Source organism: Octodon degus, unplaced genomic scaffold (assembly GCF_000260255.1).
Source record: "Octodon degus isolate 3935 unplaced genomic scaffold, OctDeg1.0 scaffold00021, whole genome shotgun sequence".
Lineage (NCBI taxonomy): Eukaryota > Metazoa > Chordata > Mammalia > Rodentia > Octodontidae > Octodon > Octodon degus.
Genome location: NW_004524597.1, coordinates 10,110,285 through 10,138,164, shown reverse-complemented (window position 1 = coordinate 10,138,164; position 27,880 = coordinate 10,110,285). Strand labels below are relative to the sequence as shown.

The 27,880-nt window shown below is 43.7% G+C and overlaps 2 protein-coding genes across 6 annotated transcripts in view; both read left to right on the top strand.

Annotated features, from left to right (window-relative positions):
• Positions 1 to 15,404, top strand: part of Cramp1 (cramped chromatin regulator homolog 1) — a 68,143-nt gene extending 52,739 nt beyond the window's left edge. For 4 of the 5 annotated variants that reach the window (XM_004627900.2, XM_023711512.1, XM_023711513.1 and 1 more), the window contains exons 12-21: positions 1,453 to 1,631; positions 1,708 to 1,782; positions 4,521 to 4,602; positions 5,625 to 5,729; positions 5,939 to 6,117; positions 6,794 to 6,862; positions 7,386 to 7,617; positions 8,668 to 8,832; positions 9,535 to 9,680; positions 12,073 to 15,404. In XM_004627900.2, coding sequence (XP_004627957.1) covers positions 1,453 to 1,631; positions 1,708 to 1,782; positions 4,521 to 4,602; positions 5,625 to 5,729; positions 5,939 to 6,117; positions 6,794 to 6,862; positions 7,386 to 7,617; positions 8,668 to 8,832; positions 9,535 to 9,680; positions 12,073 to 12,237 — 1,397 coding nt within the window. In that variant the 3' untranslated portion in view covers positions 12,238 to 15,404. The remainder of the gene's footprint in view (positions 1 to 1,452; positions 1,632 to 1,707; positions 1,783 to 4,520; positions 4,603 to 5,624; positions 5,730 to 5,938; positions 6,118 to 6,793; positions 6,863 to 7,385; positions 7,618 to 8,667; positions 8,833 to 9,534; positions 9,681 to 12,072) is intronic. The other variant, XR_002820412.1, reaches the window with a different exon arrangement.
• Positions 15,405 to 16,491: 1,087 nt separating this feature from the next.
• Jpt2 (Jupiter microtubule associated homolog 2) overlaps positions 16,492 to 27,880 on the top strand; it is a 25,493-nt gene continuing 14,104 nt past the window's right edge. The window contains exons 1-3 of the mRNA XM_004627891.2: positions 16,492 to 16,597; positions 20,056 to 20,204; positions 25,564 to 25,706. Of these exons, the coding sequence (XP_004627948.1) occupies positions 16,554 to 16,597; positions 20,056 to 20,204; positions 25,564 to 25,706 (336 nt within the window). The 5' untranslated portion in view covers positions 16,492 to 16,553. The remainder of the gene's footprint in view (positions 16,598 to 20,055; positions 20,205 to 25,563; positions 25,707 to 27,880) is intronic.

The window sequence follows — 27,880 nt, the reverse complement described above, 5'->3', positions numbered from 1 at the left end:
TTTTTAAAGGAATTGTTGTGCTAGAATGATGATACTACATGCATGTTAAAAGTGGATGAGGAGTGTGAATAATCTCTGTGGCTTTGCCCATGTGTCCCAGGCATGTGTACTGTGTACTGTCCTACCACTGTGTAGCTAAGTGGCTAAGTATAGGCTGTAATATTGCCCCTGAAGCCTATCCAGTAGGATAGGAGTGGCTTGGGAGGTAGTAACAGCTCTGTAGTAAAACCTGGAACACTCTTGTCCTATGTCTCTAAGGCCTGCTCATGCTTTGCTATTAAAGGTGAATATAGTAACTTTTTAATCAACAGACATACAGTCCTGGTATGTTAATCGTTCTCTGAGATTGTTTTCTGTTCAGAGAAGGCCATTGGTCTTACAATTTCTCTGTGTTACAAATGAACTGCTTGTAAAGAACTCTTGTTTCATTTAGAGTCTTTGGTGGCCTTTGGGAGCATCTAGACTGCTGCTGAGTTAGGGTTGTATCTCCTGTAGTGATTTGTTTTCTTTTTTCCCTTTCTCTTTCTCCTGTTTTCTTCCTCAGGCTGCTGCACAAGACAGTAGCAAACCTGAGACACTGGGCCTTGCAGACAAAGGTGTATTCACTGATGGGGACCAGCTGGTATTTCTTCTGGCCTCTCTTGCCTTCTGTTCTCTTTTTGTGAGAGGGAGTTTGTTTTTGAGTTAGGGTCTCACTGTGTAGTTCAGGCTGGCCTCGAACCCAAAGCAATCTTTCTACCTCATGTTCTACTTTTAAATATCCTACTTCTGTGTTGTCGTTAATTTCCTTTTCTTGATGGAGTGTGCTTAAATACTAAGGTGCCTATAGTTCTCTTAGTAGGTACTGGTGCTTGGAGTACCTGGCCTACAAACTTTGCATGTCAGTTCAGAGCACCCCTCCCAGCCTGAACTCTGAGGATGATTTTTGCAACAGCACCTATTCAAAAAAGTAACTCTGAAATATTTTCTGTCTTTTTATCTCTGGGTTTGTTTTCTGTAACTTTAGAGATTTAGACCCAGGTCAACAAATGACAGAACGTGCCCCAAGTCTGGCCCACTTCCTGCTTTGGGTGTCTAATCACGTTGGCACATGACTGTGCTCATTTGTGAATGTGTAGTGAGTGGCTGTGTAGCCGATATTGCTCTCTAGCCCTTTGCAGAGGTCTGGTGGCTTTGGTTCTGCATGAGATTTCCAGGCCCTCCTTGCTCCGGAAAATTCAGTGATGGACAATGAGTAAGAATGTTCTGACCCTTTCCAGCAGGCTGGTAGTCTGCATAAAGACAGGAATTCTAGTAAACAAGGAAAAATGGCAGTTTTGGAGGGATAAGATATTGTAGCTGAAGAGCTAGCTGTCCAGAGAATTCCTTCCTGATTTTCTTCTCAAAAGAATTCCCTTTGCCCTGGACATGTGGGTAAGTGTTGCTGTGTGATTCTCCTTTCTGCTCTTTCAGGTTTGAGAAACCCCCCACGGCTCTTGGTGGCTGGTCCCTCCAGCACAGGAAACAGTGACTCAGATGGTGGCCTCTTTGCTGTCCCTACAACTTTGCCTCCAAACAGCCGACATGGAAAGCTCTTCTCACCCAGTAAAGAAGCTGAGCTGACTTTCCGGCAGCATCTAAACTCAATTAGTGTGAGTGCCAGGGCATATTTGTACACCAGGCCTTACAGGATGGGCCCTTAGGTCTCACGTGCTGTTTTCCTTGCAGATGCAGTCAGACTTCTTCTTGCCAAAGCCCAGGAAACTGCGGAACCGGCATCTGCGGAAGCCATTGGTGGTCCAGGTGAAGGATCTTTGCTCAAACTCCATTTGTTGCTTGGCTTTCTCACTGGTCAATCTGGTCTTGGCACACTGGTCTTCTGCGTCTCAAGATTTTTAGAGTATAACATAGGGAAATTGCTAGCCCTTATTTTCCTCTAATAAATAGAAAAAAAATAACATTAGCAAGCTTAATGGTATCTCTAAATAAAAGATAGTCTTTGAACAGCATTGCAGAAAAGACAAAGTTCTGAGCATCTAAGTTCCAAGAATGTCCAGGCTTCAGTCTGTTGGAGGACTGTCAGAACATGTGTCGAGGGACCAAGCCTGGTGACACATTTCCTATAATCCTAGCATTGGGGAGACTGAGGCACATTGATTACAATGAGCTGAGCTAAGCTACACAGTGATACTGAGGCCAGCCTGAACTACATAATGAGACCTTATCTCAAAGAAAAAAACAAACCATGGTGATGCATATTTAGGCAGTGAAGCAGTTGGACAGAGTTTGAGTCAGCAAAGGCCTGGCTTCTGTGTAACTAGTGCTGGAGGAGCCCCACATGTCCTGTGTGCAACTACAGGATGGATAGAGCATCGGAGAACCTAAGGCGGAGGATGGTGTCATTTCAGGGGAAAAAGAATGGTAATGAGAGTGCAAGTCTAAAATATAATGGCCTTAGAAATTTATGAATGTCGACTAGAGTGTAGCTCAGTGGTAGAACACTTGGCTAGTATGCATGAGGCACTGGATTTGTTCTCCAGTACTGAAGGAAAAAAGAGAAATTTATGACTGTGTATTCTAGGGGGAGCATTAATGGACAGGTTTGCTTTTCCTAGTCTCTGAAATGTTTTTCTCTTTTGAGAATAGTTTGTATAAAAGTAAGTGTTGAATGAAAGGACTCAGGAAGAAAGATGTATTTCAAGTCTAGGTAATTTTTGTTGAGGCTAACTTCATCCATTTAACTTTATAGTATATTTAATTCTTTGCCTTGGAAGTGGGAAAATCATTGGCTGGACGTGATCTATGTAACTTTTTTGAGACAGGGTTGTGTTATGTAGCTATAGCCTCAGACTTATGGCAGTTCTCAGGCTCCCTAGTGCTGATCTGTGTAACTCTTCAGTCAAGGATCAAAAATTATTTCCCATGGGAAATCCAGCCTGTCTTGTTCTATTATTATTACTACTACTACTACTACTACTACTACTACTACTACTACTATTTGTTTATTTAAAGTAGTTTTGTGATATACAGTTGACATACCAAAAAGTGTACCCATTTAAAGGTGTGCCCAGGTTTACAGTTCTAGTGGCTTATAACATTTATGGGAGGGGCTGGTGAGATGGCTCAGTGGTCTAAAGCACCTACTTAGAACAAGCTTAGCAAAGCACAGGGACTGCGGTTCAATCCCCCAGCACCACATGCCAGCCAGCCCTGCCCCCTCGTGGGCTGAGCTGGCCACACACACACACACACACACACACACACACATAAATAAACAAAATTAAAAAAAAAATTTATGGGAGGTAGAACCATCACTACTCCCAGAACATCTTGATTATCCAGAATAAACCATGTACCTGTAGACTGTCCCTGCTTTCCCTCTAGTGTTTGACAGCCCCTAATTTTTCTTCAGGTTTGTTGCATTTTAGATTTTTTGTTTTTTGAGACAGGGTCTCACTATGCAGACCAAGCTGATCTTGAACTCATGGTGTAGCACAGGCTGGCTTCGAACTCACAATGATCCTTTTTCCTTAGCCTCCCAAGTGGTAGAATTATAGATATGCACCAATACACCCAAGCTCTTTTCTGTCTCTATAGATTTGCCTTTTCAAAGTGTTTCCTAACATGGGATCATGTGGTATATGGTCTTTTTCTTTCAATATTTTTATAAATAACAGCCATGTTCATTCCTTTCCATTCTGCCTGTGGCTGCTTTTCAATCATTGGATCAAATATGGCCCCAGAGCCTACATTACTTCACTGGCCCTTTACAGAAAAAGTTTACTGATCCATGCCTTAGACTTTGGAGCAAGGCAGGCAAAGAGCATACAGAATTGTTAATGGATCCTCCCTATGGCATCTATAACAGTTTCTGCCCTCTGATCTGTGCTGACAGCAGTGCAGCAGTGCTGCTGGAGGGTCTCAGGTCTGAGTGAACTTTGAGTTCATATATGAACAGCTGTGCTCCAGACTGATAAACCTTATGATGTTACTGGGTCAGCAGGTATTTTTTTATAAATGTTTTATTGTGACCACTACCAGTTTGGGTAGTTGATACAGCTTTTTCTCAGCTGGCAGTGATCATTCAAAAGGCACACAGAACACCTCCTTGTTCATATGCGGCAGCCTTGGGAAAGAGCATCTTTTGTCACAAGCAGTCACATTGTTTTCTTCATCCCAACAATAAGAAAGACCAGGACATCCTTAAACAGATGTATGTACCTAGTTTTGCTCCAGTCAAGTCCAGGACACTCTGGATTCAAGACAATCACTTTGACATTCCTCTAGGGTTCATTAGGAGAGGTCTAAGTCTATGGATTTCAGAGAGAATCCAGTATTCTGGATTTGAGGACCACAAGACATAACAGCCTCCAACTACGCTAGACATCCGTATGTCTTTAAAGCAAGTTCCTTGTCCATTTACACCTGACTTCCTTGTATTTAGAATGTTCCTTTTAAACCATTTTCTGGAGAGAACTTTTTAAACATTAGAGTCTTCTCATCACCATGATTATTTGCATTTTTTTTTTTTTTTTCCACAGAGAACACTGCTCCCTAGACCATCTGAAAACCAGTCCCACAATGTGTGTTCCTTCTCCATCCTGTCTAACTCTCCTATAGCTGGTAAGGGCCTGGGTTATTCTGGGCTAGCTCTCATTCCCACTCCTTACCTGACTATGGCCTCACTTTGGGACAGTGAGTGTTGGCTTCTTGAACATCACTCCTAGCATTCCTGCTTGCAGTCTACCAGCAAATACTTTGTGTGTCAATGTGCTTTGGCTGGCTGTAGCTAAGCCAAGGCAGAAGACTTGACAGGTGGGTTATAGGGTACGTTTCCAGATGTGGTCTCAGCAGGCCTTGTTCACTGAGTTGTTCAGTTCAGCAAAGCATCTGCTGACCATCTTTGTGCAGAGATACATCAAGTGTTTTATGGAATAGATATGTTCTTGGGTATGTAGATTAACCAGAAGCCCTGCACTTTGAAGTGTATTTTGACACAATGAGCATATAAGTGGAACAGGTGCTATGTTATTTATCTTTTGTTTTTTTTTTTTTAACTCTGTCTTCCTGTTTGTAATTTGTTGATTGTTTTTTTTTTTTTTTTTTTTTTTTTTAGACAGGGTTCCACTTTGCAGTTCAGACTAGCCTTGAACTCAGTATGTAGCCTATGGTGGTCTCAAACTTGTAGTGATCCTCCTGTTTCATCCAAGTGCTAGGATTACAGGCATATGCCCCTAATCCCTGCTTTCATGTTTACTTTTCAACTGTAGAAGGCAACGCAGAACCAAGTTGCAGTTGGCAGTCTTAGTCCAAGGCCACTGTACTAGTTGGCTCTAAGAATCCAGCACTTCAGTGCAGGGGCTTGTCACAAAGGTCATTCTCAGGAGATGACAGTGGCCGACGTAGACTTTCAGCAGCTCTTGGGAGGTACATTGGTGCCACCAAGGCAAGTTCCATACTTGTACTCCCTGTTGGACACCTGGGTAACAGATATCTAACTCCCCAAATTAGCAAATATTTGGAAATTTGTGTGGTTTCTCTGATCTCATCTGCATCTATAAAGGAAACCTTCTGCAGCTCCATTGTGTGTTCCAAAGGTATAGATAGGTCAGGTTGATGTGCATGCCTTGGTCTTTCCCTCACAGGGAGAGGCTCATTCCGGCCCATCCAGTCTTCTCTGACCAAAGCAGCCCTGTCTCGGCCGATTGTGCCCAAGGTCCTTCCACCCCAAGCCACAAGTCACCTTGCCAGTGAGTCTGTAAACTTAATGGTGATAGCTATTTGTAGTATTTTCTTTTTTCCAAACTGTAATAGTTCATTAACCTTTATAGAGAATGTCTTTCGAAGTTACTGGCTCTGCATTTACATGGGAAGTGAAGGGGAAGCTCTCTTGGGCTTTCTCTACGTACATCCTGAGGCGTCATGAAACAGAGGTTTGAATTGTTGCTTGTGTTGCCAGGTGCAATTGACCTAGCTGCTCAAAGTGCTGGCATTATCCCTGGAAGCCCCTTACCAGTCTTGGAGACAGAGGGTTTATCTGGCATCTCTCCACTGTCCTCAGATGAGGTGACAGCTACTGTCTCAAGTCAAGACTCCACTGTACCCCATGAGAATGGAGACCCTGTCCCCACCATGGGGGTGAGTATGTTCAAAAGGACTGTTTGGTATGCCACTACCTTCTGAAGTGGGAGCCAGGCCAAGGAGCTGGTGTCATGCTAGATCTAGCTCTGTCTATAGAGGGGTTAGGCCTGATAAGCTAGAGGAGCCACTGATCAGGGAGGCCATGGTGCAAATGAGTGCTGTGGTATACACATCAAAACAGGTGAAAGGGCATATGTGCTTTCTTACATCCAGGTGTCATGACATACAGCAATATTGCCATGAACCACAACAAAATTAGCCAGCAGTTCAGCCCCTGGCTCCCTGTTCAGGAGTCATTGACCACTTCATGGGTCTAGATAGACAATTTGCTTATGGCTGTAAGCACCTCTCCATGATTCTCTAAGTGCTCATGTTTATTAACTTCTTTGATAACTACCTGGGAAGGGTGGGTGAGTTGGCCCCATATCTGAAATTATAGAACTGACTTCTTAATGAGACTTGAGTTTTCTTTGAAAAAAAAAAAAAAAAAATTAGGTAAAAGTGATTCCACAGCTTTTTCAGCTGAGAGCATGATCTTACCTATATCTTTGACTGGTGGGAGTGCAGGGTGACTGAACAGCTCTTTCTCTGGAGCTCAGTTAAGTGAGCACTTGGACACAGTTCTGGCACATCACATGTGGGCTCATCACTGATCTTCCCAATGTTTTTATAGGGTACAAACGACCCATTCATCAACATCCCCCCAAGGCCGGAGCAGGAGCCAGTGGCAGACAGTTTCCAGGTATAGTATGCTTTTGAGCTGCAGAGCGAAAAAGCTACCTCAGGACCCCCTATAGTGCTGAGACCTTACTCTCCTTGGTTACAGACAGACCGTGGTATTCATAAATGCAGTTATTTCTATCTACCTTATATACATCCTGATGAATGAATGAATTCAGCTGTCTTACAGCTCTCACTTCATTCAGATCCTGTTCTGGAAAGACTGGTTCTGGGCCAGGGAAAAAGGCCAACAGCTAGTGGCTCCCCAGTACTTGCTGTCTGCCTTTGTTTCTCCAGTTAAATCATTGGTAGCAGTGAAATCAGTCCCAGTGCACCTTGGTCTGGCTTTTTGACTCTGAAGTTGCAAGTAGTTTTGGGAGTAAATTCCTGATTATGTCCTCACTTGAAAAGATAAGGAAACCCTTGCACCCATTGCAGCCACGAAGCTGTGAGAATCTGAGCCTGAACTGTGAAGCTGGGGCTATCAAGGCTATTTTGGGTTCTGTGTGGCCACTTGTATCTGAATAATACTTGTTCCTTGGCAGGGTTCATCTGTTCTCTCTTTGTCTGAGCTGCCCAAAACTCCTCTCCAGAATGGTCTCTGCACACCTTTATCCTCATCAGAGGGCTCCAGCACCCGGCTCTCCCCACCTAATGTTTCTGCACTGCTGGACATCTCTCTGCCTGGCCCACCTGAAGATGTGCTCTCACAGGGAGAGCCCGCAACACAGATCAGCGACTCCATCATTGAGATTGCAATTAGTTCTGGCCAGTTTGGTAAGAGCAGCTCTTTCTTACCCTTTCTGGCTCCAGGTTTCCCCCCAGGACACAGTGATCAGATATGCTTTGAGGGGTCCTGCCCTGATGAAGTTTTTCCAAATGTACTAGAAATGTTCCAGTTTAGCTCTTATTTGGGTGCATTAATTACATGCCACTGATAAGGTGCTGTTGCTGCCTGGCTCCTCCAGGGCATGTGATACATATGGAATTGAATCTACTGATGGTCTGGTAATATTACTTTTAACCTTGAGATGAGAACAAGGTGGCCCATGAAGTGCTCTGTGGCCTAAGGATCAGCAGGCTTGCCTTTCTGGTTGACTATGAGTATGGCAGGCAGCCTGTGTGCATTTTATAGTGCTCAGCAAGTAATCCACCTTGAAGTTGTCAAGATCTTGGAACCACTCACCCTCTGTGGTGTTCTTTGAAATATTATATGGCTATTGCTCACTATTGTGAGGCCATTGGTTCAGACCTGTAAATTTGCAATGATTAGCACTAGACCACCACTACATTTGAGCCTAAGTTTCTAGGTTGGAAACAGTTTATAAGATTGGGAGCAGTTTATACCTCTTCATGGTGCTATGCCAGGTGTTATGCCCAGACCATAAAGCCTGGCCCCACCCATGGCAGTTTTGCTGGAGAATATAGCTGTCATTGCTGTATTCTGCATCATGTCCTTTCTGTAGCACAAAGCCATCCTGCAAGCTCTGCTGTCCTCTAGACCACAGCAGGATGAAGTTGGGGCACAGTGAAGCCAAGGTAGTAGTACACAGCACCTCCACCACTGCCTCCTCCTTGTGGATTGGAGAAGGATGCTTTTGGTAGGGTTTTTTTTTTTTTGTTTTCTGTTTTTTGGGGAATTTTTTTGGTCTTTTGAGACAGTTTCCCTATGCAGTTCAGGCTGGCCTGGAACCTGATTTTTAGCCATGGTTGGCCCCAAACTCCCAATGGTACCCCTGCTCCAGCCTCCCAAGTGCTGAGATTATAAGGTTGTACCGCCATACTCAGCCTAGGGAAGTATCTGTGACCCCGGATTTTGGTTGACAGGTGAAGGAGTCCCTCTTTCTCCAGCAAAACTGAATGGCAGTGACAGTTCCAAGAGCCTTCCCTCCCCATCTAGCAGTCCCCAGCCCAACTGGATTGCCTCTCCTACCCACGATCCCCAGTGGTATCCCAGTGACTCCACGGACTCCTCACTTAGCAGTTTGTTTGGTGAGTTTCTATAGTCACTAAGATATTCTGAAGGGGATATTGCAGCACCGTTTGCCACACATGTGAGAATGTAGGGATGCTGTACCTGTCCTCTCCTACCCATTTGCCCCCTCAGTACCAGTGTGAGGGAAGGAGTATGCCAAAAAAGTCACACACGGCTACTATTGCCTGCATAGACACACTCCTATTTACACATCTGAAGTTTTACAGAATGGTAAATGTTAGATGATTATAGGATAGCCTCACAGAAGGGCATACTGTATACACAGTGAACTTGAGTTAGTTACACCTGTGGGGCTTGTATCTGATGACCCAGGAGTTCTTGAGGATTCTGAGTCTAGGATGTGCGAGGGAACCAGCCCACCATGAATGATTCTTAAGATCAAATAAAGCAGAACAGACATGAGCAGTCACATGCAAATCATGAAAAGTTGGGAACAACTTTAGTGTCTGTCAGTCAGGAAGTGGCACAGAGAATTAAATTTTTGTGTGTGACAGGATAGCAACCAGAAAGTGCACCAGTTTAGAGACCCTGGAAGATGGTGATAGATCATATGAGAAAATGAGTTACAGTATGATGGTGTCACCTAACCCCTTCAGGCAAGCATGAAGATAGAGGCCTGGAGGGAGCTTGGCCTGGCTACCTCCAGCCTGCAGGACCTTCAGTGGGCTCAGGGGTGTTGTCCTTGGCATTCTCTGCAGCCAGCTTCATCTCTCCAGAGAAGAGCCGAAAGATGCTCCCAACTCCCATTGGATCTAACAGCGGCACTTCCTTGCTTGGTCCCAGCTTGTTGGATGGAAACTCACGGGACTCTTTTGTGTCCAGGTCCTTATCCGATGTTGCAGAGGTATGTATACTACTGTGCCCTGAACTTGAAGGCTCATCTTGTTCCAGAGTGCCTTGTCCTTCCTGACATCAGGAGACACCATGTACAAATCTGGGTCTATGACTGCTTAAGATCTGCCAACTGTGAAGTCAACAGCAGACCTTTAAGTAACAGCTAGCCCTTAAGACATCAGAATCTGGGAATCCTAGAGTCAGGGTGGAAAGTGTGGTCTCTGAAAGTCAGTGGAGCTGAGTTAGATCACATCCTGTCCTTTAGCTCTGTGACCTCAAGCTCCCTTAGTCTGCTGATGTGTGAGGTACAGTACAATTGTGTAAGAGGAAGAGATGATTATAAAAGTTTGTGTCATAACCACCCTATCATGACAACAGGAAAACTTCAAGCAGCATTTTCATGGTCCTGTATCACAGCCATGGGCCAGTGGAGCTTAAGAGTTCATTTTCCACTGGCACCTCTCCCACATTCAGGTAGTGATGAGAGGAGAGAGTTTTGTTCCTCTTGTTCTCACTTGGCCTAGCTGTGTTTGCAGCCACCCAGATGTCCCTCATATTGTTTGTGTGTGTCTCTGGCCAGTCTGCTCTGCAGGGGTATGACTGATGGGTGAGGTCAAGACAGATGCATTTAACTTGTTTAAGGGACAGAGCCTTAGTTGCCTTAGGGAAACTTGAGCAAAACATGTGACTAGAAGGGGGAGGATCCTAAATCTGGAGTGCTACTTGTATTGATTTAAATCTGTTGTCACATTCCTGGAGCAACACTTCCCAAACTGGTCCCCAGGATTTGGTAGGTATTATGCAATGTTCTAATAGTCAGCCATTTGAAGGAAATCTTGGGCCAACCACAGTTCAGAACAGGTCTTTCCCATGGGTTCTCTAGCTTCTCATGTCTGTTATGAATCTGGAAAAGGTAAGTTTGTGGGAAAGCTTTGGAGAGTTTTGAGCAAGCCATGATGATGAAGCAGTTTTAGTGAGGAAAGCACTCAGGAGAGAAAATGAAATTGTAAGAACAAAAAAGTATTTTACTATGGGTTCGAGACCAACATCCTGACTTTGGGTCACAACTCCCAAATTGTTGGCTCCCATTTGGACTTTACCTCCAGGTTATATACTTTTCTGGTGTCCATAGTAACCACATTACCTCATTTGAGGAATTTTATAAGAATGTCACACAATTGCCATAAGGTTTACATTTGCCAGACACTGTTGACCATCTGCCTGTCATGGGCATTGTGGTTTAATGTTTGTCCTATTTCCTAAATTGTTCTGTTTGTTTCTACTTTATGACACTGGTTTTCTCTAAGTGGGTTTATGGTTAGCTACATGGGAGGGAGTGAGGGACTGAGTTTAAGTGAACTTAAGTGACCTTCCCTTAAAAAGGAGTCTCAGGGCCAGGGAGATGGCTCAGTAGAATAAGTGTTTGCCTGGCAAGCGCAAGGGCCTGAGTTCAATTCCGCCAAAAAAAAAAAAGTGAGTCTCTTTTCCCATATCAGTGATATGATTGAAGAATTTCAGCCATTGTAAATGTAGACACCATAACATAATGATTTTCCGTGACATAGTGCATACCACTTCTCAAACCTATTTAGCCCAGAGTTTTTATTTGCAAAACATCTGCTACATAAATATTCTACAAGAAACCAATGCCTTTCCCTTTCCATGTTTATGTGGACACTTAAGTCCTCAGCCCCTCTAGAGATGAGCCCTGCAGAAGCACCTTGGAATTAGGAACACATTTGGGCCTATCATAGGACCCAGAGTCAATTATGCATTTTCAACAAGCTTCCTGGTTGACACGATACATGTGACATCATGACAGCTACATGAAACACTTGTCATAGAAAGTAACACATACAAATTTACGTGCAGATTAAGTGTCTAGCAAAAGGTTTTCCTGAAAACTCTGTACTTGAAAACACCACTGGAAGAATTTGTAAGAGTGTTCAGAAGAATCTTCCTTACCTACCAGAAAGATCTGAAACACTTACAGATGAGAGACTTACTCCCTCACTTGTCAGATTCTGGAGCCATGGAGAGCCTTTTTCTGACCCAATTCCATGGTAAATTCTGCTTTTATTTCCTTCAGGCTCTTTATTGACCTTTGACTTTCAGGGTATACTGTTTTCTTTCTTCTCCATACACTATTTACCTTAAAGCCCAAGTCTCAGGAAGGAGGCCACCAACACCCTCTCATCAGACTGGTCAAGTTCCCAGTGGGTAGTTCATAAATATGTGCAGACAAAGTACATGTTCAAATCACAGGACATTCTGAAATTTTCCACTAAGTACTGGGTTCCTCCACAGATGTTCCACTTCGGCAGCCAATCCTCTCTAGTCCAGTGTCATAGTTAAGCAAGCCACTAGCTGACTTGGTCTTCCTTTTTCCTTCTGTTCTGCAGGTGGTGGATTCCCAGCTGGCATGCATGATGAATGAGAACAGCATTGATTATATATCTCGGTTCAATGATCTGGCCCAAGAGTTGTCCATCACTGAGCCTGGCCGCCGAGAGGCTCTGTTTGATAGTGGTGGAGGTGGCCCTTCTGTTGGGGACCTGTCACAGTGACTGTGCCTTGTAGGGAGGGTACCCTGAAGGCTGTAGAGAAAGTTTATTGTGCTGGTTGTCCTCACCTGTGGCAGATGAAATCTTCTACATCTTAGAGGAAGAAGACAAGCCCAGAATCCCCAGAAGACTATTTCTGGACCCCATGATGTCCAGCATCCAAGAACAGCCATCCCAGAGCCCCATCCCAGCAAGTAGGGACCATAATGAGCTACGCCAGGATGATCTCTGAGAAGGGCCAGTATCAGGAACTGCCCCATTCTTTGTCCTCCCAGGACTTGTCCTGGGGTCTGCTTGGCTATCCTAGGTGAGAGAAGAGGTGTTCCCTTTCCTAGTTTTTGCATCCTGGGAGTTGTAATCCAATGGAGATTCTATGCTGTTGCTTTCTGACATTCTTTTGACCCACTTGGCCATTCTGTTACAATGTTGAGGGGGCCAGTGGATATTGGCCTGGGCTCCTGTGTAGCAGTTATCCATACCCTGAGATTGCGAACATTTCAAGAGGTGCCCTGATCATGGCCCAGAGAAGGGTCCCAGGGCAGTATAATCAATGCCATCTCCCCAGACTACTGCTTCTTGCTTAGTGTTTTTCCCACCAGAAGTTTTGTTCTGACTGATACAACAGGAAGGGGAAAGGAAATCATGTCTTATGCAGATTGTATGGATGTTTTTCTAGGATCCTACTAAGCTGGTTGAAATGTTTTATTTTGTTTTTAAGAATTAGGAGATAGAGGGGCCAGGGAGATGGCTCAGTGGAATAAGCGCTTCCCTGGCAAGCACAAGGGCCTGAGTTCAATCCCCAGTTGGTTCCACCAAAAAAGAATTAGGAGATATAGTCAATGAAGAACAGAATCCTCCATTTTCCTTTCTGGGTCCCTTATGCAGGTTCATCCGAGGTGAACTGTTTTTCTTCCCACTGGGCTCAACCCAAAGCACTGATATGACTAACAGACAAAGCTTTTCTCATCCTTTAGCCTTTTATGAGTTACTGTTTAGCATCTGAGACAGATCTGTCTCTGTAGGGAAGGCTTTATTTTCTTCAGATCCTTCATTTTGCTGATGTTGGCATCAGGTATCCCTCACACATTTAATTAGTCCCTCTCAATGCCTTTGCCTCCACATCTGAAGGAGCTTAGTGAAGATTTAGATACTTAGGTATAGTCAAAGTACATCAACTCATGGATTCTGATGACTCCCATCTGAAACCCCATGGTGGCCAGTTATAACACAAGGTTAGTCCAGCGTCTAGTCTTTCCCTAAAAGGGCCCAGTGTGGGCTCCTTTTCCTCCTCAGTCTCAGGAGGTTTAAGTACACAAATCACCAGTTGTATCCCATGCTAGTGGTTTGGACAGATACTCATGTGCCCTCTCATTTGTTCACCCTCTATCCAGCAGTCAGAGTTGTCATTTCTAGCCCATCTAAACCTGCCACCCCTTTGCTCCCCTCTTTTACTCTCTCCTCACTTTCATAGTTCCCCTTAAAGCCAGATGCCACCCCACTGCCTTCTGTCTCCATCTCTAGTGAAGAAGGGAGTCATTGTACAACAAGGGGGAAAGATGATTGATAATAGCCCTCTCCGTCCTATTATCTCACTGCAGGCATCAGTAGAGGAAATAGACCAACAGTTCTAGAAAGCAGGTTTCTTCTTTTGCCTCACATATTCCTCCTAGTGCTGTTCTCTTCCACATCTTTTTTCTCTCCATTTTTGCAGTACTAGTGATTGAACTCTGAGGTATTTTCCTAGCCATTTCATTTCATAGACAGGGTCTGGCTAAGTTGCCCAGGATGGGCTTGAACTTGTGATCTTTCTTTCTCAGTCTCCCAGCGTGCTAAGATTATAGGTGTGTACCACCATGCTCTACTGCTCTTCCAAATCTTGAAAGTCTGTGCTACAGCTCCTTGACACTGTAGTCCCTAAGCTCTGAAAGTACAAAACAGAAACATGACCCCACTTTATTAGGAAATAGCCATGTTTTAACCTATGGTGTCTTGTGTTTTATGCCTAATGTCAGCTCCCTGAAACTATCACCACATTGAGTTGAAGATCACTGCATCTGTGGTCTGCAATAGGTTAGGATGCCAGGCTGAGCTTCAGCCACTGCTAGCTTCCTTACAATCTCAGTCTGGGACCAGGGATACTGGCATTGTGCCCAGTGGCCATATACATTGTGCAGTTCCAATCCCAAGCTGCTTCCTATTAAGCACCCGTTATCTTATGACCTCTAAAAAGCAAAACTCCAGAGATCAGAGTAGTATATATAGGCTCTTTATGTGGCAGGACCACATAAAGACTGAGCTTGGGAGGTACCACCTATAGTTGTTGTCACTTAGTGGCAGGCAGGCTAGGAAAGTAAGTAAACTCACCATCTGTCCTGCTGTCAGTGATGGATTTCAGTGATTTTTGCAATTTCTCTAGCAGCCAGACTAGTGTTCTCATTTGCTTGCTATGTTAAGGGGAAAATGCTGTCAGGTGTAGCAGAGAAAACAGGTTATGTGAATATTTGTTTATGAAATAGGCTACTGTTAAAGGATGAAATTTTCAAAAGACCCAGTTGGAGAAGCTTTCCCAATTAAAATGCCATTCCAGCAGAGTTGTGATAATAGTCCAGTGTGAACCACTGACGTCCTTTGTGCATTAGAGCACATGTAATTGAGACAAGATCGATTTCTTAGAAAAATCTTAACCCTAATCTTGCTAAAGTTTCTGGAGCCTTTCTGCTGATTTATCTTTCTAAGGATTGAGACCTAGCATCTCTGGTGTCAAGAGAGGTTGGTGGTTAGCCTGTATTGTGAATACAGTGTGATGAGCATTCTATCCTCAAGACTCCTTTGTCTTGGTCCTGTAGGGTAGAGTACCAGCCAGAGAGTGAGCATCTTTTGGGGACATTTCACCGATCTGTCAAGCCTAGTTTTCCACACCTCCAAGATCTTAAGTTTTGGACTCCTGTTCTTTTTCATTCTGTGCAGTGGCCTCACTCCTGGAGGAAGTTCTTTTTATCTTACTAGCATCTATAATTAAGCTACACCATCGAGTTCAAATTTATCCTGCAGGAGCTGGAAACAAGTGAGGAGGGAAGCAGTTAAATCTTCATAAACACTGAGGTCTGTATTTGTGAGGTAATACAGTACTTTCTCTTAAGGGGATTATTTTTTTTTTTTTAATTTAAAAAGAAAAAAAAGTGGAAGAAACCCACAGTACCCTTTCTCAGCTTTCAGAACTTTCCCAATCTCCCAGCAACTTGTTGGTCCTGTGAGGTCTGTCCAGTCTTGGAAGCACTACACCAACCCACCCCTGCACTGTCAGATGGGATTCCTGGTTGTAGCCTGGGGTGTGGGCTGCAGAACTCAGTGCTGTTTGCTTTAATAATCGTTAAGCCATATCATCCAAGGTTTCTGGCTTGTTTGAGATGTGAATTTGTTTTATAGATTATATAAATATACAGTGTATGTAAAAAGCAGAATGCCTGTCCTTCCTGATTATTTTTTGTACCATATTGTAAATTATATTATTTATTCTTTACCAATTTTGGGAATAAAAGGTGTTTTGGTTATTTAATATAATAAAAGCCGGTAAACTTCTGTGTAAATTTCCAGTTCAACTTGTAAATGTTTTTATTGTGCATAAATACATACTAATACTTGATTTAACAATTGTCTTGTGCTTCTCTTTTTAATGACAGAGTGCCCTAGTGAGGCCCGACACAGGCAGCTGTAGCAGAGGTGCAGTCCACATGTTAACTTGAGCCGCATATAGGCAGGTGTGACTCCTGTCCCGGGTAGTTCTGGGAGTAGGCAGGTGTGGCTAAGTGAGGGAAAAGCGCCACCTTGCGGTTAACCTGAGCCCCACGTAAGCAGGCGTGGCTTGGGTCTCCGGCTAGTTGGGGGAGCTGACAAATGTGGCTCTGCGGGGGAGAAATGCCACCCTGAGTCCTCGCGTGTTCCTGAGAACCCCGCAGAGCAGCACACATGCGCCTCCTACTGTCCTGCCCAGAAATCTCGCAGTTGGCCTGTGTTAGAGGCCCTCTGTCCCTAACCCGGGCTCGCAGCTAAAGGACGCGCCCAGTTAGCAGGCGGGCAGAGTCGCGGGCCAATGCGTGCTCCCAGAGTCTGAGTGGCGAGGCTGTGGCCAATGGACTGCGAGCGCGATGCCAACCTGTCCCGGCGTTTTCCCGGTGGGGGCGGAGTCTGTACCACGATTGGCTGTGACAGTGAGATTGGCGCGTGCCCTCTCCAACGGACGTGGGCGGGCCAGGATACCTGCGCGAGGACGGGCGGGAACCTTCGCCGGGCGGCTGAAGAGGCTTGGGGCGGCGGTCGACATGTTCCAGGGCGTGGATGGCGAGGCCGGCCGGGCAGGCTCCAGGTGCACGGGCGCGGGGCTGCAGCCACATGGCGGTCAGGGGCCGGGAGACCTCAGAAACTTGCTAGACGGGAAATAATCAGGTTCTCTCGGAGTGCGAGCGCGCCCAGGCGTCGGCGGAGGCCGGGCCTCCCTGGAGGCTACAGGGCCTGAGCGGCGAAGCTTTCCCGCGTCTCAGGGACTTCTGTAGCTTCCACCCCATTGATCTTGAAGGGTGGCCGACTTAGGGCTGGTTCCGCCGACTGGTCTGCCTGGGACGAAGGGTCAGTCTCTAGAGGTATTGACTACCTGGACCCGTCTGCCCCAAACGGGGTAGGGTAAAATGGGTCAAATTTCGGGTGACAGATAGCTAGCCCTTGGCCTCAGCACCCACTGAATGACATCCACTTTCCACCTTCCCTGGGTCTGAGCTGCTGGAACTGCTGCCCACAAAGTAGTGATTAACTTGGTACCACGTGAGGGGCCCTGGTGTTAAGACTGACTTTCTGAGCTGAAGAGTAGTCATCCTTTGGGAAGGATATTGGAGAAAAATACGTGTATGACAGAAAGTGAAACGCAGCCTTTTTTCATTGGATGATGGAATGTTAATGGAAACCCCAGCCCGGAAGCCGTGAGAAGCAGTGTTTTGACTGGAGTTCTACCTGGATGCAGGATAAGATAGCTGTCTGCCAGACTGAGGCCTCCCGAATCACACTCAGTGCTGCTTTAAAAGGAATGAAGCTACTACATGTATGATAACCCTTGCAGGTTTTCCTGCCCTCTGACTCCACGTCTGGAGGAATTGTTTTGTGCTAGTGAATTCTGAACTGTAAATCTATTGTTTTAGCCATCTTTACTCTAAAGTCTTTTAAAGTGTAAAATTGTATTTTTTGAGATTTCATTCCAAATCTGTTTCACACATTTTCTTCCTAAACCTAACCAATTCCCCAAAGCTTTTCTGAAACTAGGGACATGTGGGGGGGGGGGGATCATGGCCTTCAAGGTGAGATCTGTTGGTGTATGTCAGTGTAGAATACTTGCCTGTAGTGCTCCAGCCCTGGGTTGAATGGGGGTAGAGGCTATAGGTGAGAGTTCTGGTTTTTTTGCCTCTCCAGGACCATACTCCACTAGGGCTGCGTGGGCTTTTCTTCTTGGCACTCCCCTCTTGTTCTCTTCTGTGTATTTTGAATATCTTTATTGAAATATGTTGAAGAGCTATTACAAAAGGAAAAGTTGGGGTGTATGCCACATTGTGAATTTTTCCTCAAGTATCTTCAGCTGGTTTGAATTCCCCTCCCCCTTAGTATTATAGTGATAACTGCTGCTTGGAATTTCCAGAAGGCGACACTGCACCATTGTTGTGACCCTATTTTCATTGAAAGGCCTATTGAACTCTTGGTCCCATTTATGTGAGACCCTGCTGGTGCAGCCTTGCCATTTGCTTGACTGTTGCAGGCTGTGAAACCTGTTATGCTGGCTTCAATGCCTTTATGATGGAGATGGCCACTGCCTCTTCCCAAGTGGCCAGGCCTCTGTGCACCATAATCTGTGCTACTATTCCTTTTCTATGCGTCTTTACTCATGAAATTCAGATTACATGGAACACATAACAATATTGTTACGTTACTGTTATTGTTTGTACTTAATATATGTCCACCATTCATATATATATATATATATATATAATTTTTTTTTCCTCCACCATCTCCCTATTAACTTTTCATTTCAAGTAACTACCATATGCCTCTTGTGCCCAACCCATGACTTTGGGCCTCACCTCTTCTAGAAGAGGCCTTAAAGTTCAGAAAATATTCGGTATCTCTGTCACATTAGGTATATGGAACACTTAAGCCATCAACAGACCTATCTGGCTTTCCCATTAACCCTGAAGCTTAGGGCAGAAGACTTGCTTTTATCTCTTTTTCCCTAGGGGATCAGATGCAGAGGTGCTAGTGATTAATGCTCCGATATGTGGAACAAGAAGAGACTTGGGAGAAGCTAAGAGTTATAGTATGTGTTTGCTGACTGGACCTTGTGGATTTGAAAGACAGCCATCCTCCAAATACATCAATAAGATACAGATTATAACTCATGCTAGCATGAGTCATGAAACCAAATTCAGCTTAGTTCTAAAGATTACAGATCTCCGACTTTTTCCAAAGAGATAAATGGAGACTATGCTTGAAGACTTTTGTAACTTAAACCTGAATACTGTTTTTTGGCTTTTTAAAATTTCAAACTGGGTAGTAGCACTGGCCTATATTCCCAGCAACTTAGAAGGCTAAACCAGGAGGATCAGATGTTTGAGCTAACTTGGGCAACATAGTAAGACCCTGTATCAGAATTTTTCAAAAAGCAGTTAAGGATGCAGCTCAATGGTAGTAGAGTGCTTGCTTGCCTACCATGCACAAGGCCCTAATGGTGCTGGCAGGTTGTTGTTTTCCCCACTATGCTGAGAATTGAACCCAGGGCTTTATACATGCTAGGCAGGTATTCTACCAGTGATCTGCATCCCCAGCCCTAACAAATGGTTATCTGTCTAATCTGAGCATTTGGGTGTTTATATTAGACTTGCAGACCATAGACAGTCACTCAGTGTAGATGCCCAGGACTCAGATTGGTGCTGATAACCCTCTCTCAGTGGTCTAGGCCAGTGATGGTGAACCTTCCAGAACTCTCAGTGATATGAAACAGCACACTGCCGTACATGTGCCATAGGTTTGCCACCTCTAGCCTAGGCCAAACCACACAGCAGAGGGATTCTATATTTTCCAGGAGGTACATTTTAAAAAGTGGGCAGAGTGGTGCATACTTGTATTCCTAGCTACTTGGGAGGCTGAAGCAGGATTGCAAGTTTAAGGCCAACTTGGGGAACAGTGCAAGATTCTGTCTCCAAAAAAATCAAGTTAAACCAAACAATAATAATAACAAATTAATAGGTTTTAGTCAATATATATAAACTATTATTTCAGAGTATAATCACTTTATTAGCCATAGTTACAGACAGATTCATCAGTGAAAATAATCCCTTCCTGGAATATAGTAAGCACTTAACAACTAAAAGCTATAATATTGAATACTACTGAATATATTTATAGCACTAAATACTTGTACTGTAAAATTAATAACTTCTCCTGACTGTAACTCAGCCTATCTTAAGGAAACTATATAAGAGAGATTATAGGAATAATTTCAAAACATGCAATTGTTGGAGGTTATATATATATATATATATATATATATATATATATATATATATAACTGAGATACATAAAGAAAACTTTTAAGGGAACCGTATAAAGCAGCAAAAAAAAAAAAAAATTAAAAAAAAGACTTCATACCAGCTTTAAATGATTGTGCTATGTGATTTGTCCATATATGTGTGGAAGTAACTTCTGCCCTGTCTAGCTATGCCATACCCTGCATAAGTTCCAAGTTTCTAGGCCAGCCATCAGTAATTCATGTTTGTTCTATGTATATAGGGCCATGAAACCCCCAGGAGGAGAATCTAGCAATCTTTTTGGAAGTCTGGAAGAAGCTGCTCCTTCAAACAAGCCTAATAGAATGGCATCTAATATTTTTGGACCAACTGAAGAACCTCAGAATGTACCCAAGAGGACAAATCCCCCAGGTATAGATTTTAGTAAATCCAAGATCCATTGGCCTCCACCTATTTTCTGTTCTTCTGAAAATATGTTGTTCCTTTATATTACTCCTTCCAGATATTTTCTTGTAAGGTTTTCCCTTGTCATCAGAGCTCTACTAAAATGAAGGCCTTTGTGCTGTTACTTTCTCCACTGAAGGTGGCTCAAGCATTCTTGGTTGGTTCTTGATTTTGGGTTTTTTTGTTGTTACTGTTTTTTGTTTGTTTTGCAGTACTGAGGATTCAACCCAGGTCCTTCACACAAAGCAACATTCCAAACCCTTTAATTTTTATTTTTTATTTTGAGACATGGTCTTGCTAAATTGCCTAAGCTGGATTTGAACTTGTGATCTTCCTACCTTACCTTCCAGACTGTTCAGTTCAAGCACTCTTGAGTGTTTGACAGGGTTGAGTGAAGTTACTAAGGATACCAATGTGATTGGTAGGATTCTAGTTCCTGAACCTCCTAAGAGTCCTTATATTGCATGCATTATCATGCATTCAAACATTTTTCTTAGAGATGGAGATTATTTGAAGCTGATTTCAATAGAATTAATACTTTAGACAAGGACGGGCCAGATAGCTCAGCAGATTAAAGTGCTTAGGAAAACAGAGGGACTGGGGCTCAATCCCCAGCGTGCCTTGTGCCAGCCCCATCACCAGGGCACTCCTCACCAGCAATTGGATTGAGACTGGGCATGTTGACACATGTCTGTAATCCCAGTGCTTGGGAGGCTAAAGATAGGAGTATCACTATATGAGTCTGATCTGTGTAGTGAGACCCTGTAGACCCTGTACTAAATACATATAAAAAACTTTAGGGAGTCTGCCCCTTAGCTCAGTTCTTTAAGTGGCTACTTCAACAAAGCAGTCAGGCTCAGGTTGCTGTGGTTCGATCCCCACAACTCAAGCCAGCCAAACCTGCCCTGAAGGCATTTGGAGCAAAAAAAAAAAACAAAAAAAACTTTAGACAAAATTAGTCTAGTTTCACCAATACAGTTTTTCAACACTTAACTTTGTTGTCTAGTAGTTACAGAGGGAGGGAATCTATGAAAGGCTTCTATTGGATGATAGGCTATTCTGATGCACACAGTGACAGTTACCAAATACCTTTTCCCTGCTTATTCGTAAGAAAGCAAGATTGATTCTATCCTTAAAATATTTGAGAGCCACACTAGAAATCTAGCCACACATGCTAGAATGCTTTCCTCATACCAGTTTTGAGTACAGGTATTTCTTAAACAGTGTAGAGGAACAAGAGCAGTAATTCACCAGGCATGATAGCATACTCCTGTAATCCCAGTAATGAAAGGCTGAACAGGAAGATCACCGTAAGTTTAGGGGCAGCCTAGACTATGAAGTGAGACCCTGTCTGGAAAAAAAAAATTCAAAAGATAGTTTTTTATTGGTTGGTTCTTGGGGGGGGGGCTAATGTTGCTATTTTTAGTGTTTTGTTTTTGATACTGGGAATTGAACTCAGGCCCTTGCACTTGCCAGGCAGGCACTGTGCCACTGACCTGTGTCCTCAGCCTGTTTTTTTTTTTTTTTTTAATAATCAAAGTCTCACTATATAGTTTAGGCTGGCCTCCAATTTACTGTGTGGCCTAGGCTGCCCTTCAACTCGAAATGATACTCCTGCCTCAATCTCCCATGTGCTGGGATTACAGAAATGTACCTCCACACCCAACTGATGTTGCTTTTAAATGTAGTTTATAGAAGGGGAGTCAGTGGATCTTATTAGGTGAATATTCTCATTGTATCCAGTTCTCAGTTCAGGGCTTAGTGGTCAGACCTGCATATCTTTTGTATCAATGATAGCTGATAGTATGTGCATGTGTAAGATAGAATCAAATCTGAGGCATTTGCAAGTGTGGGAGCCAGTTCACTGGCACTGCTCATTGGAGTCATGTTTAGAGTTGTTTCTGGAGCTGTCCCCATAGTATGTTGGGCTCCCTGGAAAACATGATGATGCAACTTTGCCTTTTGTCCCCCGGGTGCTCTGTTTTGTAGCATGAAGCTGGGGGGGGGGGTCCTTCACTATCCTTACTTTTTGTGGTTTTGAGGTTTGTTTCCTATCTTGTTAAGTACTTTCTAAAGCCTGAAAGGCACACAACTGCTAGTTGGGCCTGTCACCAAAAGACTAGGTCCTGTCTATTCATATAGCCTTGGCCCTGCTGCCAGCATTCTAGTCAGCTCCTGATTGAGAAAATATGCAAAAATAAAGAATACAAGTGACCCAACATGTGATGTCTGTGGAAGTATTACTGTAGATTGCTATCCAGTGTCTCATTTCACCTCTGTTATAGTCTCTGTGTTCTTTGCTGATAGCCTTTTCTAGAACTTTGCAAATTGTTTTCCTGCTCAGTTGACAATGATTCATATTTATGGCTTGCTTAATGTATGCCAGGACTATGGTAAGTGCTTCAGATATGTTTCTTCACTTGGTCTTCCTTCACCACTCTTAAAAGGTAGATAATACCATCCCTATGATGGTGGCAAAAACTGAGGTTTGGGGATGGTTCAGTGGTATGCTTGAGCCCCTTGGTGAGTTATTGGCAGAACTGGCTTTTTGGATATGGGTTTTTCTGCCTTCAGAGTTCATGCTATACATATATTTCCTGAATATATCCATTGGGATAAATTTCTCAAAATGGAATTGCTGAATCAATGTGTTCTATGAATTTAAAAAACTGACAATTATTTGCAGAAAGTCTTCAAAGAACTTACCCACTATATTCCCATCATGTGTGTGCATGCTTGTTTCCATGAGTGCAGTGTTTATCTTTTGAAATTTGATCTCTAGAAACATACCTTGAATCTTGTTTTGGTTATGGGCAAATTGGTCATCTTTTCTTCTTTACAAGTCATTTTTTGGGCTGGGGAGATAGTTCAGTGGCCTCAGTGTCTGCCTGGCAATCAAGGACCCAAGTTCAATCCCCAGTACCACGTGCCATGCTGGGTGCGCTGTGCCAATCCTGAAACCAGGCGTGGTGGCACATGTTTGTAATCCCAGCACTAAGGGAGGCTGAGACAAGATCACTATGAATATGAACTGCATAGCAAGACCCTGTATCAAATAAATGAATTTAATAAATAAAATAAACAGAAAACTAGTTTTTCAAAGAAAATACCGAGTAATAGATATTTGCAGTGATTGCTTCCTTTTTGTTTTGTGGATGGAACCAGGGGCACCATACTCCTCAGCTACATTCTAGCCCTGTTTTTTATTTTGAGATAGGATTTTGCTTTTTACCTAGGCTGAGCTAGAATTTGTGATTATTTGCCTCAGCCTCCTGAGAAGCTACATGGGGTAAAATGGCATGCTTATGGTTTTCAGGAAATAGAAGAATATAATGACCTTAGGTGAGAGGGAAGACACACGGAGTTTCTGACAGCTGGCACTATTCTCTCTGCTCTTTCCAGTGCTGACTTGGGTTTACATAGTAATGATTTATGGTAGTCATGTCCACAGAACTTTTCTGTGTTCTATTTCACAATCAGTTTTTTTGGTTTTTGTTTTTTAATTTATAGGCTTTTTGACCAAACTCTTCAAATTGTAAGGGTTTATTTCCATTTAAATAAAAAAGGTAAATTTACATTTTTAAAAACACGTAAGCATAATTCATTGGCACATACCTATAATCTCAGCCACTTGGGAGTCTGAGGCAGGACTGAAAGTTCAAGGCTAGTATAGGTAAATTAGGGAGACCCTGTCTCAAACAGTTTTTAAAATGGCTAAGGTTATAGCTTGGTGGTAGTGCCCCTAGGTTTGATCTCTAGTACTTCAGAGAGAAAAGGTCCCTTTCTTCACCATGGTCCAGATATTTGCTGGGAGGTGACAGTGTGAGACTGCCTCACCTGAACAGCTGGTTTAGCCTTATTGGCAACCCCTGGCAGGTATTACTATTTTTTTAAAGTAGAAGAAGCAGAAACATGAGGGTGAAGTAGCTTATTTGATATCATACAGTTAATGAGTGACTAAGCAGAGACTCTGACCCTGGCATTCCAGCCACACACCACTGGTCCTTAGCATCATGCTGTGCTGGCTTTCCCTGCACTCAGTTTCACACTGAGTATCCAGTGTGAGAACTGTGGATCCTTAGGAGGTCCAGGATAAGGTTCAGAAGGTATGCATTTGCTCTTATGTTACACAAAGACACATATTTTCTTGCAGAGGGACTCTCCATGTCCCTTAGTGTTCTGTCCCTATAGAAAGGCAGAATCCTTAGTCTGAGCCTCCACTTCTTCTCCTGTTACAGTCCTCTTTGCAGCTGTAGTCCATACTACTAGAAGCTGAAGCCTTTCAGAAGACTGTTCTGCTTGAAGCCTCTCCCAGTGGTAGGGAATTTAAGATCCCAGCAAGAGAGCAGGCTCCAACCACGTGCTCACAGCATTCTGGCTCATGCTTTATTCTTGTCACGTGATGCCTAATTCCTGTGGCAATAGCGTGATTATCCAAGAAGTAACTGTTCAAAATGTTTTTTAAAAAAACAGAAGAGTGTAGTTTAGTATGAAGACTTTGGGTTCAATCCCCAGTGCCACATTTTTTCCCCCCAGTTCTGGGGATTGAACCTCAGGGCCTTCACAATGACTGCATCCCCAGTCCCTTTGTTTTTATATTTTGTAACTTGAGATAAGGCCAAGTAACTTACATGTAGCCACATCGCTAGCTTGTGGGGTCCATCTTTTTTCTTGTAGATGAAAACTTGGCTTACCAGCACTGTACTTTCTTGTGTTTGGCATCTCTTGCGTTTAGCATAGTGCTCTGTATAAGTGTGTGGTGTCTGCTGAATGAAGGTATATCAGTCGATATCATAACTATAGCCATCTTTCTGCCTAAATAGGCATCCAGGTATTCTTGTGTGTGAAGCTCCATCTGAGACGCACATTTTCATCACAGCTTGTTAACTCACTCAGCAGCAAGAATGTTACATGTCTGTGAATTGTAAGTTCTAGCCAAAACAAGGTCAGAATGGCTATTGTTATTTTCTAGATTACAGGTTTGTTTTGAATAGGGCATGTTATTAATTTCAGAACTCTGTGAGTTAAACATTTATTTCTTATAATCTACTAAAAAGTTTTTTAACTCAGAAGACTTAACTGTTCAGGGTTAAAGAAACTCTCCAGGGAAATTGTATTATTTCCTCTCCTTTCTAGTGACCAGCTAAAGTCTAGACCTGATGGTCGCAGCAGGCCCCAGGTAAAGAGGTTGGCTAGAAGCTGAATTTTGTGGGCAAGTTTTAGAGTTGGATCATCCTACCCTGTTCACCTGGTCTTTGCTGTGATGAATGTGGCAGGGAGGGTCAGATGGGTGTTCTGGTGCTCATTGTTGTTATTGTTTCTGCAGGAGGGAAAGGAAGTGGAATCTTTGATGAATCAACTCCTGTGCAGACCCGACAACGTCTGAACCCACCTGGTGGGAAGACTAGTGACATTTTTGGTTCCCCAGTCACTGCAGCTTTACCCTTGGCACACCCAAACAAACCCAAGGTACGGGCCCTTTTCAGATAGCAGACATAAAAGGAGAAAAAAATGAGCCAAGTCCTCTTTTTTTTTAAAAGGCTCCAAGGCAGGTGTAACTCTTTATTAGAAAAAGTGGATGACATTGATTTTTCCCAGAGGGCAGTTTGTCACTGGGTTTGGAATCTCCCCCAAATCACCCAGCAGCATGGTTGGACCTCATGATTACTGGAGCCATGGAGGAAGCTGTCAGTGTCCACAGCAGCAGACTCTATTGCAGGTTGTTCACCATGTTGCCTAAGGGCTGATAACTGAGCACATAGCATAGGAGTTTGTCCCTCATACATTTTTCACTATCCTTACTTTTGGAAAAGAAAAATGATGGTTCTATTTTATTTGCTTTTGTTTTTGAAGAACAGGATCTTACTCTGTGTCCTAGGCAGACCTCGAACTCACAATTCTCCAGTCCAGCCTCAGCTGCCTGTGGGCTGAGATTGCAGGTGTGTGCCACCACACCTAGCTAAGATCATGGCTTTTGTTGAGTACTTCTCTATACAGGTTTAGGGTCCTTGTATTTGTTATCTCTGGGGATATATAGTGTTCAGCTAACACATAGCTGGCATCTCTGATGCAATAAAGGTGCCCTTGGAATGAAATACACATGGTCTCTTCACCTACAGTGCCAACTTAGAGGCTGCTGACCAGTGTGACTTTGGACATGGCCTTAGGAAGTATTAATGAGATCTGTGAACTTCCTGGGCTGAGACAGAGGCTTGATCAATGCCAGTCCTGGTTTCTGTGAGTCCCAGAGTCTGCACAGCCTTTAGACTGAAGGTTCATTGGTTTGAGTGGTGGCAGAACTTTTCCAGGGCTGCTTTTAGCCAGAACTCATCAGTTGTGAAGGTTAGAGCTTTATTATTACCAAAATAATTAGCAGGCTTTTAGGTATTTGCCCTTCCACCTTGTTTTTGTTGAAAAGTTAGGGTCTGATTTTCTTTTTTTAAACATTATTTGTGTGTGTGTGTGTGTGTGTGTGTGGCCAGCTCAGCCCACCAGGGGGCGGGGCTGGCTGGCATGTCGTGCTGGGGAATCAAACCGAGGTCCCTGTGCTTTGCCTAGCTTGCTCCAAGTAGGTGCCTTAGACCACTGAGCCATCTCACCAGCCCGGGTCTTATTTTCTTGAGAAAAAACATACAATCATTTCTGGAGTTTTTGTGCCTGGATTGTTGCTGTATTCTTACTGGTTTACATCCCAGAAGGTGGTACTCTGGCTGAAATAGGAATAGTTGAGGGAGCCTGGCCAGGGCCAGCCTATGTCTCCTGCATTGGACTATGTGCAATGACATCTGTTTCCAGGTTGGAGTCTTATGGAACTTAAATGGTACCAGGTCATGCTGCTAATTTCAGAGAACACTTTTGTGGCTCTGCCACCTCTTGGCTAGCTCTGAAATGCCCTAGAAGTCAGCATTTCACTAAGGAAGAAGTCTAAATAGCTGAACACAGGAAGGAGTTTTAGATTCACACAATCTAGCGAATGGATTGGGTGGAGGAGTATAAACTGTCAGTACACCTAGGCACAGAACAAGAGGAATCAGAATAGAACTTCCTGAGTATGTTAAACATAAAAGCTTTTTGCCTGAGTAGTATCACAGCCAACTCCAGCCTTATTGGAGAAATTACCATTTCTAAGTTGACGCCAAGGAACATATAAGATGAACCTAGAATGTTGTATAATACCAGGATGCAAAGCCAGGCATGGTGGCACATACCTGTAATACCAGTACCCAAGAGACTGAGGCAGAAGGATCACTGTGAATTCAAGGACAGCCTGGGCTACAAAGTTACTAAAAGGCCAGCCTGAACTACATAGTAAAACCCTGTCTCAAAAAGATTAAAAAATAAAATAGCAGAAAGCTAGGAAGCCATCACAGATGCTGAGGTCTCAGGAGACAATATGAGAAGAAGCCATGGGCTGTAGAGAAACTATTTGGTCATCGTCAAACATAATAATTGCAATGCATTAAATTCATTAAAGCGCCTGCAAGCAGGTGCAGGAGCCAGGGACCCTAGGCCTGCCGTGCCAGCCCCACCTTCGGAGTATCCTAAGATGGCAGTTGATACTGGGCATGGTGGCACGCACCTGTAATCCCAGCTCTAAACAAGTGGATCACTATGAATCCAATCTAGTAGATCCTAGAAGGGTC